This window comes from Lampris incognitus, chromosome 12, assembly GCF_029633865.1.
Source record: "Lampris incognitus isolate fLamInc1 chromosome 12, fLamInc1.hap2, whole genome shotgun sequence".
NCBI lineage: Eukaryota > Metazoa > Chordata > Actinopteri > Lampriformes > Lampridae > Lampris > Lampris incognitus.
In genome coordinates this window covers 30,751,640-30,764,471 of record NC_079222.1, presented here as the reverse complement: position 1 = coordinate 30,764,471, position 12,832 = coordinate 30,751,640, and the positions used below count along the sequence as shown (strand labels likewise).

The 12,832-nt window shown below is 41.9% G+C and overlaps 1 protein-coding gene across 1 annotated transcript; it reads right to left on the bottom strand.

Moving 5' to 3' along the window:
- Nucleotides 1-163: 163 nt before the first annotated feature.
- anxa3b (annexin A3b) lies at nucleotides 164-11,379 on the bottom strand. Its single transcript, XM_056291230.1, has 14 exons — nucleotides 11,258-11,379; nucleotides 10,749-10,783; nucleotides 10,559-10,606; nucleotides 9,343-9,430; nucleotides 6,162-6,256; nucleotides 5,870-5,983; nucleotides 5,047-5,137; nucleotides 4,804-4,883; nucleotides 3,777-3,833; nucleotides 2,958-3,051; nucleotides 2,749-2,844; nucleotides 2,500-2,558; nucleotides 461-583; nucleotides 164-302 (listed from the first exon to the last, which is right to left on the bottom strand). The coding sequence occupies exons 2-14, from the start codon at nucleotides 10,758-10,760 to the stop codon at nucleotides 243-245; spliced, it is 1,017 nt and encodes a 338-aa protein (XP_056147205.1). The 5' UTR covers nucleotides 10,761-10,783; nucleotides 11,258-11,379; the 3' UTR covers nucleotides 164-242.
- Nucleotides 11,380-12,832: the final 1,453 nt, after the last annotated feature.

The following is a 12,832-nucleotide window of genomic DNA, read 5'->3' as shown; positions in this document are numbered from 1 at the left end:
ACCGCCAAACTCTGAACACTGATGCCTTCTTAACTGTAGTGGAGTTTTATCATTTGGTTTTCTTTGGTGGTCACTGATTTTGTAGCTGGACCCAACTTGTCAAAGCCAAGTTAAAGCATTAGGAGGGAAGTACTTGAAATATGAACTACTGATCATTGGTAGAGGAAATATTTCCTGCTCAAGGTTTCTTCTGCTTTGTGTTGGGTGAAGCTTCAATGAACGACTTCATCCAAGACTGGAGGTTAGTCGTCTCCACCACAGAGAATCCTCAGGGTTTGACCATAGCTACCTGAGACTTCAGACTATGTGGACACAAAAGACAAGAAGAGAGAAGTACATCACTTAAGTTTCATTAACGCAAAGTAGACAATCTTTTGATTAGTAATGATACCAAATATTAATAAAATGAGAGGAAAAGCAAGTGAAACTGAATTTTTTGTGAGAATGTGGGTGTGCATACCTCTAGTTGGGAGTGGAGAGAGCAGCCAAATAGCTTTTTGTACTCGGCTCTGATATCTAGCAAGTCAACTTCTGAGCGGCTAACCAGTATTCTTGTCAGTGTGGACTCTGTGGTCCCCATACCCTGGAAAAAAAGAAAAAAGGCCAGATGGTGGAAAGCAAAAAAAGTGACAAAAGTTGCTGTTAAATCAACTCAAAAGAAAGATAAGGTGCACTAAGGCAACCACCCTGGTAACTACTCAGATCAGGTCTCAATTCATGTCTTTCCTACGTTCCAACTACAAAGATTTTAATAATAATAATTATATATATATATATATATATATATATGATCATTGGTAGAGGAAATATTTCCTGCTCAAGGTTTCTTCTGCTTTGTGTATATACACTACCGTTCAAAAGTTTGGGATCACCCAAACAATTTCGTGTTTTCCATGAAAAGTCACACTTATTCACCACCATATGTTGTGAAATGAATAGAAAATAGAGTCAAGACATTGACAAGGTTAGAAATAATGATTTGTATTTGAAATAAGATTTTTTTTACATCAAACTTTGCTTTCGTCAAAGAATCCTCCATTTGCAGCAATTACAGCATTGCAGACCTTTGGCATTCTAGCTGTTAATTTGTTGAGGTAATCTGGAGAAATTGCACCCCACGCTTCCAGAAGCAGCTCCCACAAGTTGGATTGGTTGGATGGGCACTTCTTTGAGCAGATTGAGTTTCTGGAGCATCACATTTGTGGGGTCAATTAAACGCTCAAAATGGCCAGAAAAAGAGAACTTTCATCTGAAACTCGACAGTCTATTCTTGTTCTTAGAAATGAAGGCTATTCCATGCGAGAAATTGCTAAGAAATTGAAGATTTCCTACACCGGTGTGTACTACTCCCTTCAGAGGACAGCACAAACAGGCTCTAACCAGAGTAGAAAAAGAAGTGGGAGGCCGCGTTGCACAACTGAGCAAGAAGATAAGTACATTAGAGTCTCTAGTTTGAGAAACAGACGCCTCACAGGTCCCCAACTGGCATCTTCATTAAATAGTACCTGTTAGAGCCTGTTTGTGCTGTCCTCTGAAGGGAGTAGTACACACCGGTGTAGGAAATCTTCAATTTCTTAGCAATTTCTCGCATGGAATAGCCTTCATTTCTAAGAACAAGAATAGACTGTCGAGTTTCAGATGAAAGTTCTCTTTTTCTGGCCATTTTGAGCGTTTAATTGACCCCACAAATGTGATGCTCCAGAAACTCAATCTGCTCAAAGAAGTGCCCATCCAACCAATCCAACTTGTGGGAGCTGCTTCTGGAAGCGTGGGGTGCAATTTCTCCAGATTACCTCAACAAATTAACAGCTAGAATGCCAAAGGTCTGCAATGCTGTAATTGCTGCAAATGGAGGATTCTTTGACGAAAGCAAAGTTTGATGTAAAAAAAATCTTATTTCAAATACAAATCATTATTTCTAACCTTGTCAATGTCTTGACTCTATTTTCTATTCATTTCACAACATATGGTGGTGAATAAGTGTGACTTTTCATGGAAAACACGAAATTGTTTGGGTGATCCCAAACTTTTGAACGGTAGTGTATATATAATATACTGGATTATTTTGCTCCTTATTTGTTGAGCACTTTCCCTACCATTAAGTGTTTCTTTTAACAAACAAAAAAAAAAAAATTTTAAGAATATATTGCAGCAGCACTGTAGCAAACAAACCAAAAAAGAAAAAAAAAGAAAAAGAGAAGACATTTACAATGGCAGTGTTTCTGTTGACGTAGTTTGACTTTATCTGTTGTTCTAGCACTGTTATGCAGAAGACCAGTGACACATTTCTCTCCATGTTGTGTACACCGTCAGAACAACAGCGGTAAGTATAGTGGCTTAACATTCCCTTCCACACTGCTAGAGACCAATAGGAAAGTCTGCTGTGGCTGAATGGGATGCAGGATGCAGCAAATATGAGGATTTTTCATTAGCGAACAACTGGTGGAATTGTGTACTGTGGGCTTCAACAAGCGTTCGACAAACAGGAACACAACTTACCTTCATGCTCTTGTAAAGTCTCTCTGCCAGGTACGCAGGGGTGCTCTTGACACACTTGACTGGTGAGAGGTGCAAGAATTAGAGAAAAAAAAAGCTTGACTGACGTGAAAGAGACTTTAATGTTGTTTTCCTGAGTTAATATTTGCAAGATCTCCTGCTGCATATACAGTGTAATGCAGAGGGGGGGAAAAACAAAAAACCCTTTTATGAGTTATAAACCAAACTCTATTGCAGCACATTTCATCTTACCGATGGCCACCAGTAGCTCCTCCAGGTTTCCAGACATCTCACTCTCAATGCTTTCCTGCAGAGTCTTCTTGCTTATACTCTTGTACTCCACAAGGGCTACGGAGGAATTTAAAACAATATTTTATCACAACTAGAGGGATTAACTGCGGAATTTTCTCTTGAATACGATGGGGTCTACAGAAAGGGACGGTGAGAAAAGGTCTGCTCACTCTGTCTCAGCTGGGGAACACTCCTGTGACACAGGATGTCAATAAACTTGCTCTCATCGGTCCCCCACTTCTTCTCCCCTGCTTCATACAGGGCCTGTGTCAGGAGAAAGTGGTGGGAAGGAGGGGTGCAAGCATATCCGCAGATTAATGCATGACACAAACTGAAAAATGAATTGAAGTAAATCAAAAATCACACTGTCACAGACGACTTAAAAAGAGGCGCATCATATTAATTTCTCATGATAAATGAGAACAGGCTCGTCTGACTCACTTCCCAAGAACTCAGAAAGTTTAGGGCGGTAACCGGGGAGGGTTTTGAAATACTGCACACGGACATCACAGACTTGTGCAAAACATGGCCCAACTAGTGACGCCTGTTATTTGTGGACGTGGGCGTGCTAAAGGCCCACAAATCAATGAGGCCAAGTCCACAAATTCAAAACAATCGAGTTTCCTTGACAATTACCCAACATCAGGTCATACACTCACAGAAGGGAGCAACTTAGATAAATCTAACATTAAAAAAAAAACAAAACTGACAAACAGATAAAGCCTTCAGACATGAATTGATTTGCCTTCTACACCTTCGTTTTCACGTCAGCCCATGAAATTGTTTCGGCAAGCCATGACTGTGCTATGTTGGCAACACCCAGGGTACACCGCGATCTTAGCACGAGGCTGTAAAATGTGTGATTAGAAAAACATTTAGGATGACAGATGGCCGTTCTCTATACTCATGGTGAGAGTGAGGTGGAGACAACACCTACACCTGCATGTAGCCCTGATTACAAAGTGTACAATCACAGGAGCTGATCATACCTTGGCGTCTGCCTTTGCTTTGGCGCTGTCCACGTTGGTGCTCTCATCCCTCTTGCCCTGCGAGGAGACGGCACAGCTGTGACACAGATACCAATAACAACATGGCTGCATTCTTTCTTCCACTTTCATTCAGCATTCAGTGGCAGTTGGTTGTCATTTAGAAATGTTACTGTCACAATTTGAAGAAGAAAAAAAAAACAAAAAACAAGCGACACCGCAAAATTGTGAAAAGGTTCAAGATTCAAGAAACGTTATTGCCACACAAACAGGTTGGAGGTATTTGTTAACGGTTGTAACAGTCCGGTAAATATATAGTAGTGCTGCAATACCAAATAGCGCCACAGGGTGGCTCCTCCTTTTGTTTTGTTTTGACGCGCTAGAGTAGAGCCGTTCTCAGTGCTGCTTCGACCGACGTCCACAAGGGGGAGCTCTCACCGTAACAAGTTGGTGCAGGTTATAATTTCTATGTTTTATTCTTCATGTATGATCGCTGAACATAGCGTCGTGGAGACCTGGCGTTGTATGGTCGATGTGTGTATGATAGAAATAAAGTAACAGTGGGGAAATCCGCATCTCGTTGTCTGTCGACTCTGAGCTAATCGGCTATCCCGGGGCTCTTGCTAACTAGCCACATGCTGCTAGCTCTCTCCACCTACACCAGCCCATGTTGCACACTGCTTCTGTAGAGAATATGTGTCTGTTTCTCAAATCTTGGCCTTTCAAAGACAAATTACTGTATTACCAATTCAACGATTTGGGGGAACATACTTCAGTGTTGTTCACTCCCGTTATTAGTTCGAGAAAAAATACAAAAAATTGCTCTCAGGAGAATTACAATCATTTTTTTGCCAAGCTGAGCAGCAATAAAGGTACTTGGAAAGTTTTTCTGATAGAAATGTTCACAGATGTATTAAGAAATATATGATTTTGGAAATGGTTAGCAATGTTTTGCAATCCCTCAAAATATCACAGTATATCAGTATATCCCAGTATATCAGCAGCCCCACCCAAATGTTTATTGTTGTACCTCAATCAAGATTAGCAGAGTTTTGCCATAGTCTCCAGATACCTCCGACTGCAGATCATGACTAAGTGACTTCCCGGTTTCTGGTATAAAATAAAAAAGAACATGATTGTAAAACAAATTTGTAAAAATCGTATTGCTGTCAGAGTTATGCACTGGCACAGGCACACACAACTACATGCACAACATCTTTTAACATAGTACTAATGTACACTGAGCAGTGAAGAAAGCAGTGGACATGCTGACCTGCCAGGTATGCCCCAGAGAGGGCATTTATCTGTCTGTTTGATCTGGAGGCAAATATTTCAGTCAGAGTACTTTCTGTAGTACCAGCACCCTGTGTAAGAAACAGACAACAAATCTGGTGAGGTTTTTTTTACCCTCGTTGCACAACAGATCCTTATCTACTGAAATCATCCACCCATTATCCAAACTGCTTATCCTGCTCTCAGGGTCACGGGGGATGCTGGAACCTATCCCAACAGTCATTGGGCGGCAGGCGGGGAGAGACCCTGGACAGGCCGCCAGTCCATTACAGGGCCCACACACACACACACACACACACACACACACACACACACACACACACACACACACACACACACACACATCCATACCTAGGGGCAATTCAGTATGGCCGATTCACCTGACCTACATGTCTTTGGACTGTGGGAGGAAACCGGAGCACCCGGAGGAAACCCACGCAGACATGGGGAGAACATGGGAACTCCACACAGAGGACGGCCTGGGACGACCCCAAGGTTGGACTACCCCAGGGCTCGAACCCAGGACCTTCTTGCTGTCAGGCGACTGCGCTAACCACTGCGCCACCCACAAATAATGTTACTTGCATATCATCCATCTTCTTACTCCATTAAACAAGTAAAGCTACTATGGGATACACACAGGCAAATACACTATGTCTTGCACACTTAGGATAAGTTAGCACTAATGTGCTGATGTTACACAAGTTTGCTGAAAAGGTGTACATGCAAGTATATTTGCATCCTACTCAGTCAAGGATAAAAATTTGAAACATTTATCTTAAACTTCATTCAACAAATTTCACCTTGATGGCTTTAATGACCTCTCGGCAGTCATAAACAGCAGGAGGTGTTACCAAGGCAACAAGCACATCCTCAAAGTCTCCGCGGGTATCACCCTCCAGGTCAGCTATTAATGTCTGGCAAACAGTGGAAGAAAAAGGTTGGAAAGCACCATTATTCTATGGAAACTTCTCCACATTTCTATTCTATAGAAACTTCTCCACATTCATTGGATGAAGACATGTTTGTCTTCATCCAATATCCAATACTAATTAAAGAATGAAAGTAAACTTGGATAAATGTTTGTCCATGTACCCTTCCTGTTGCCTTCTGGTAGGCATTAGCAATAAGCTGACGCTGAGCATTGCTTCTTTGTGCAAGCACTTCAATTAAGGTAGTTTCTGTGGTACCTGAAAAAGAATAAAACACAATAAACACATTTACCAACAACACACAATACAGACATGATCCCCTTACAGCTCATTGAAATGTTTCATTCCACCTGAAAAGTGATGAAATTAGAAGTTATTTTGTCATGTGTACTTGCATGGCTTTGGCATGTCATGGAATAAAACAAAGAAGCTGTGAAAAGAGATGAATTATTGCTTATTCTACACAGATATTCTACAATAGCCTGGACACATTTGTTGGTGCTCCTCCACAAAAAACGAAGAATGCACAATTTTCTCTGAAATAACTTGAAACTGACAAAAGTAGTTGACATCCACCAGTGTTTATTTCATATACTTTGCTTTTAATTTTCTATTCAATATGATATTGTAAATAATAAAACAAATGAAAATGGCATGGACCAAAAATGATGAGACCCTTAACCAAATATTGTGTAGCACAACCTTTAGAGGCAATCACTACGATCAAACATTTTCTGAAGCTCTCAATGATACTTCTACACCTGTTAACAGGTATTTTAGCCCACTCTTCCTGAGCAAACTGCTGAAGCTGTCTCAGGTTTGATGGGTGCCTTTTCCAGACTGCAAGTTTCAGCTCTTTCCAAAGATGTTCGATAGCATTCAGATCAGGACTCATAGAAGGCCACTTCAGAATAGCCCAATGGTTTGTTCTTATCCATTCTTGGGTGCTTTTAGCTCTGTGTTTTGGGTTGTTATCCTATTGGAGGACCCAACCCAGCCACTGGGGATGCACAAGCCAGTGCATTCTTAGTGCCGGTCCCAAGGCCAGATAAATGGGGAGAGTTGGGTCAGAGAGGGCATCCAGCGTAAAACGTTTGCCTAATCAGATATGTGGATCATAAATCAAGTTTCCATACCTGATCTGTTGAGGCCCGGGTTAACAACGGCCGCCACAGATACTGCTGGCCAGCAGGGTGCCGGTGGAAACTATGCTACTGTTGGGCAAAGGAGAAGGAGAGGGGGGAAGGCATGTCCAGGGGCAGCAGGAGAGGAGGAAGGGTAGGAGTGTGGAGGTGAGAGTTGGAACTTTGAATGTTGGCACTATGACTGGTAAAGGAAGAGAGATGGCTGATATGATGGAGAGAAGGAAGGTAGATATACTGTGTGTGCAAGAGACCAGGTGGAAGGGGAGTAAGGCCAGGAGCATCAGAGGTGGGTTCAAACTGTTCTACCATGGTGCAAAGTGGGGTAGGGGTAATTCTGAAGGAAGAGTATGTCAAGAGTATGTTGGAGGTGAAGAGAGCGTCAGATAGAGTGATGAGCATGAAGCTGGGAATCGAAGGTGTGATGATGAATGTTGTCAGCATATGCCCCGCAAGTTGGGTGTGAGATGGAAGACAGAGAAGAATTCTGGAGTGAGTTGGAAGAAGTGGTGGAGAGTGTACCCAAGGAGAAGAGAGTGGTGATTAGAGCAAACCTCAAGGTGCACACTGGTGAAGGGAATGGAAGTTATAAGGAGGTGATGGGTAGGTATTGTGTCAAGGAGAGGAATGTGGAAGGACAGATGGTGGTGGATTTTGTGAAGAAGATAGAAATGGCTGTGGTGAATACATATTTCAAGAAGAGGGAAGAACACAGGGTGATGTATAAGAGTGGAGGAAAGTGCACACAGGTGGACTATATCTTATGCAGGAGGTGCAATCTAAAAGAGATTGGCGACTGCAAGGTGGTGACAGGGGAGAACGTAGCTAGGCAGCATCGGATGGTGGTGTGTAGGATGACTCTGGAGACCAAGAAGGGGAAGAGAGTGAAGGCAGAGCCAAGGATGAAATGGTGGAACTTGAAGAAGGAAGACTGTTGTGTGGAGTTCAGTGAGGAGTTAAGACAGGCACTGGGTGGTAGTGAAGAGTTGGCCGATGGCTGGGCAACCACTGCAGAAATAGTGAGGGAGATAGCTAGGAAGGTACTTGGTGTGTCATCAGGACAGAGGAAGGAAGACAAGGAGACTTGATGGTGGAATGAGGAAGTGCAGCAAAGTTTCCAGAGGAAGAGGTTGGCAAAGATGAAGTGGGTTAGTCAGAGAGATGAAGAAAGTAGACAGGAGTACAAGGAGATGCAGCTTAAGATCAAGAAAGAGGTGGCGAAGGCAAAAGAAAAGGTGTATGGTGAGTTGTATGAGGAAGGAGAAAAAGAGTAGTACTGATTGGCTAGACAGAGGGACCGAGCTGGGAAGGATGTGCAGCAGGTTAGGGCAATGAAAGATAGAGATAGAAATGTACTGACAAGTGAGGAGACTATGTTGAGAAGGTGGGAGGAGTACTTGGAGGGGCTGATGAATAAAGAACATGAGAGAGAGAGAAGGTTGGATGATGTGGGGATAGTGAATCAGGAAGTGCGGTGGATTAGCAAGGATGAAGTGAGGGCAGCTATGAAGAGGATGAAGAGTGGAAAGGCGGTTGGTTCAGAGGACATACCTGTGGAGGCATGGTGGTGTTTAGGACCTTTACCATGCTTGTCTATTATGTTCTTTCTGAGCTCCTCAGACAACTGTCTCCTTTGCTTTCTCTGGTCCATGTCCAGTGTGGTGCACACAATGATACCAGACAGCATAGTGACTACTTTTCTCCATTTAAATAGGCTGAATGAGCAATTACAAGATTGGAGACGTGTGATGCTAATAAAAAAAAAAGAATTACTTTGAAATATCTCTATAATCCAATTATTTAATATCTTTTCCAAGGGGTGCTAACAAAGGTGTCCAGGATAATGTAGAATATCTTTGTATAATAAGCAATAATTGACCTCCTTTCACAGCTTATTTGCTTTATTCTATGTCATACCAAAGGCATGCAGGAATATATGACAAAATAGATTTTAATTTCACCCCTTTTCAGGAGGAATGAAGCTTTATTTGAATGATTTGTAAGGGTACCAACAAATCTGAGCATGTCTGTACATATAGGTTCCCAATACTATACAGCCGTAGGTCCACGCAACTCCCTCCACTCACACTACACCACAATTCACCCACTGAAATGCATTTACTTGCTTTGAATGATTATATTTTTTCCATATGTTTATGAAAATGAGTTAGATTGGTGAAGGGAAGTTTTCACTGAACTTACCAATGCCCTCTATGGCCTCCCTTAATGCTGCAACGTCATCTGCCACCTTAAAATTTGCCTTATCCTTTACAGTTCCTCTTGCACTGGACTGTGGAAGCCAGAAACAGGCACTCATCATGATAAAGACATAGATAATCATAAAAGTTGATCTAGATTTCAAGTCATATAATACCTATGAATTTGTTGATGTCTTTTTTTCTGTTCATGATATCTATTTGGTGTTGTATAGGGAAATTTTATATCTGTTATTAAATTTCTTTACAAGCAAAAATACTAATTTAGTTAATTTAATTTGCTGTTCGAAATTCATCCTGACTACGGAACTTTTTTGAAATTCTGCTGTTGCTGTTGAGACTTTCAGTTGTGCTGGAATATCATGAGTTGTTTTTTGTTTTTGTTTTTGTTCTTGTTTTTTTCCCCTCCTTTTTCTCCCCAGCTGTACCCGGCCAATTACCCTGCTCTTCCGAGCCTTTCCGGTCGCTGCTCCACCCCCTCTGCCGATCCGGAGAGGGCTGCAGACTACCACATGCTTCCTCCGATACATGTGGAGTCGCCAGCTGCTTCTTTTCACCTGACAGTGAGGAGTTTCACCAGGGGCATGTCGTGCATGGGAGGGTCAGGCTATTCTCCCAATTTCCACTCCCCCCTGAACAGGTGCCCCGACCGACCAGAGGAGGTGCAAGTGCAGCAACTAGAACACATACCCAAATCCGGCTCCCTACCCGCAGACACGGGCAATTACGTCTGAAGGGACATCTGACCAAGCCGGAGGTAACACAGGGATTCGAACCGGCGATCCCCGTGTTGGTAGGCAGCGGAATAAACCGCTATGCTACCTGAACGCCCTTATCATAAATCTACAACTAACAATCTCTGCAAGATCTTGAAGAGGTAGTAATAGTTAGTCACTAGCAAAATAATTTCACTTTGTTGGAATTTGATTTATTAGAAATGAGCCCAGTTTAAATCAGAATATAGGGACTAGGTCAGTCATAGGTTTCACTGTAATCTACACAATGTCAGTGTCCATGGGGCTAAAAATCCTCCTGTTCAGAAGATTGATTTTATCAAATAGGGTCATGCAACACAATCAGTGTCTGTGTGTGTGTGTGTGTGTGTGTGTGTGTGTGTGTGTGTGTGTGTGTGTGTGTGTGTGTGTGTGTGACACGAACACATTTGAAAACCCCACTGTAACCCATAAGTATGTGCAACTTACTGTTACAGCCAGTGAATTGGGAGTGTCTAAAAGCAAATCCAAGTCATCCTACATCATAAGAAGACACGACATGATGTACATTATCTTATCTATACATGAAAAATGATATATTGAACATCAGATGGGCTATAAAACTAAACTGCATTCATACTGTCACCATGTGATAACTACTGAATACATAATCACTCACCCAAACAGACATTTTTCCGGGGGTTCAATCCCAAACTGAGGAACAGAAGCATAATGAAATTGAATTATAATCAGGTGACGCCTGAACAAATCGTCAAGTACTAACACTGGATTCTTATGTCGTCCCTACTTAGCATCCCTATCACTCGCGTGTCTCCGCGGGATGCTCTCGCAGATTTGACCCACCGCCTCTACCTCACGGGCCGACTGCCCGTGGGATCAGGTCCCCTAGACGGACCACTTCACATCCTATACAAAACCAGTAGACGGACCACTTCACATCCTGTATAAAACCACTAGACAAATATCCTGTCACACTCGTGGTGGCCTTACTGGATAATTCGACACAGGGCGTCTCTGTTAAACCTAAACTGAAACCAGCGACGTGTGCAGTTGTTATTTCTTACACCAAACGATCAAAAACCGAATATTAAAAAAGAAAGGCCACAGATGCCAGCAAGCACGCAGAAGAGGGCAAATTAACCACAGCAAAGCGTCTTTTCGGCTTACCGGGTGAAATAACGGAGGTGACTTCGGAGGTGACTATTTCAGAAGTCGTCTTTGTAAACTCGCCACACCTTGTCTTTACGGGTCGTAACGCCCCCCCCCCCACACACAGTAGGAAGTGAAATTTCAGAGGCGTTTCCGTAAACTCCTCCTCACCTCCGCTGGACTGATGTGGATCGTAACGTACAGCAGTCCTACCAGTGGGGCAGCTGAGCTCCAATATTCATAAGGATTGTGCCTTTTGTGATAAAAGCGCCAAACTTGGTACATATGTAGCTTAGTATATTTAGAAGAAATGTGGATGTGAAGCCACTGAAAATTAACCCCGTAGTGGCCATGGCAGGCATGGGCGTTATTAGATCGCTTTTAGCAGGGCTGTGCCCTCCCTAAATTTCATATCAGCCATTATGACAAGACAGGAGGATGTTGCCTTTCCAGAGATACCAGTATTATGGTTCTGGTCCAACTAGAACCAGAGATATGCCATTTTACATATCGGATGTCACCAATGCATGTTGAAAAAGCTAAGTGGATAAGAAGTTGCTTTTGTAAATAAAAATAAAAAATAAAAAAACAAACAATGAACACTGTTGAAGTAATGAATTGTGTATTGTTTCTTGCAATCGCTGGTTCTAAACAATGCCCAACAGAAGAGGAGTGTTTAGGTATAGATGTCTATACAGAGTGTATAGATGAATAGAGGAGTGTTTAGGTATAGATGTCTATACAGAGTGTATAGATGAACAGAGGGGTGTTTAGGTATAGATGTCTATACAGAGTGTATAGATGAATAGAGGAGTGTTTAGGTATAGATGTCCATACATAGTGTATAGATGAATAGAGGAGTGTTTAGGTATATATGTCTATACATAGTGTATAGATGAATAGAGGAGTGTTTAGGTATAGATGTCTATACATAGTGTATATATTAATACAGGAGTGTTTAGGAATAAATGTCTATACATAGTGTATAGATGAATAGAGGAGTGTTTAGGTATAGATGTCCATACATAGTGTATAGATGAATAGAGGAGTGTTTAGGTATAGATGTCCATACATAGTGTATAGATGAATAGAGGAGTGTTTAGGTATAAATGTCTATACATAGTGTATAGATGAATAGAGGAGTGTTTAGGTATAGATGTCTATACATAGTGTATCAATGAATAGAGGAGTGTTTAGGTATAGATGTCCATACATAGTGTATAGATGAATAGAGGAGTGTTTAGGTATAGATGTCTATACAGAGTGTATAGATGAATAGAGGAGTGTTTAGGTATAGATGTCTATACAGAGTGTATAGATGAATAGAGGAGTGTTTAGGTATAGATGTCTATACATAGTGTACAGATGAATAATGTCTCAAAAGGGACTGGGAACTTAGTTTTTTCAACATTGGTATCTCTGGAACAGTAACATCCTCCTGTCTTGTCATAATGGCTGATATGAAATTTAGGGAGGCCACAGCCCCGCTAAAAGCGATCTAATAACGTCCATGCCTGCCATGGCCACTACGGGGTTAATTTTCAATGGCTCCATATCCAAATTTCTTCTAAATACGTATATTAAGCTACATAT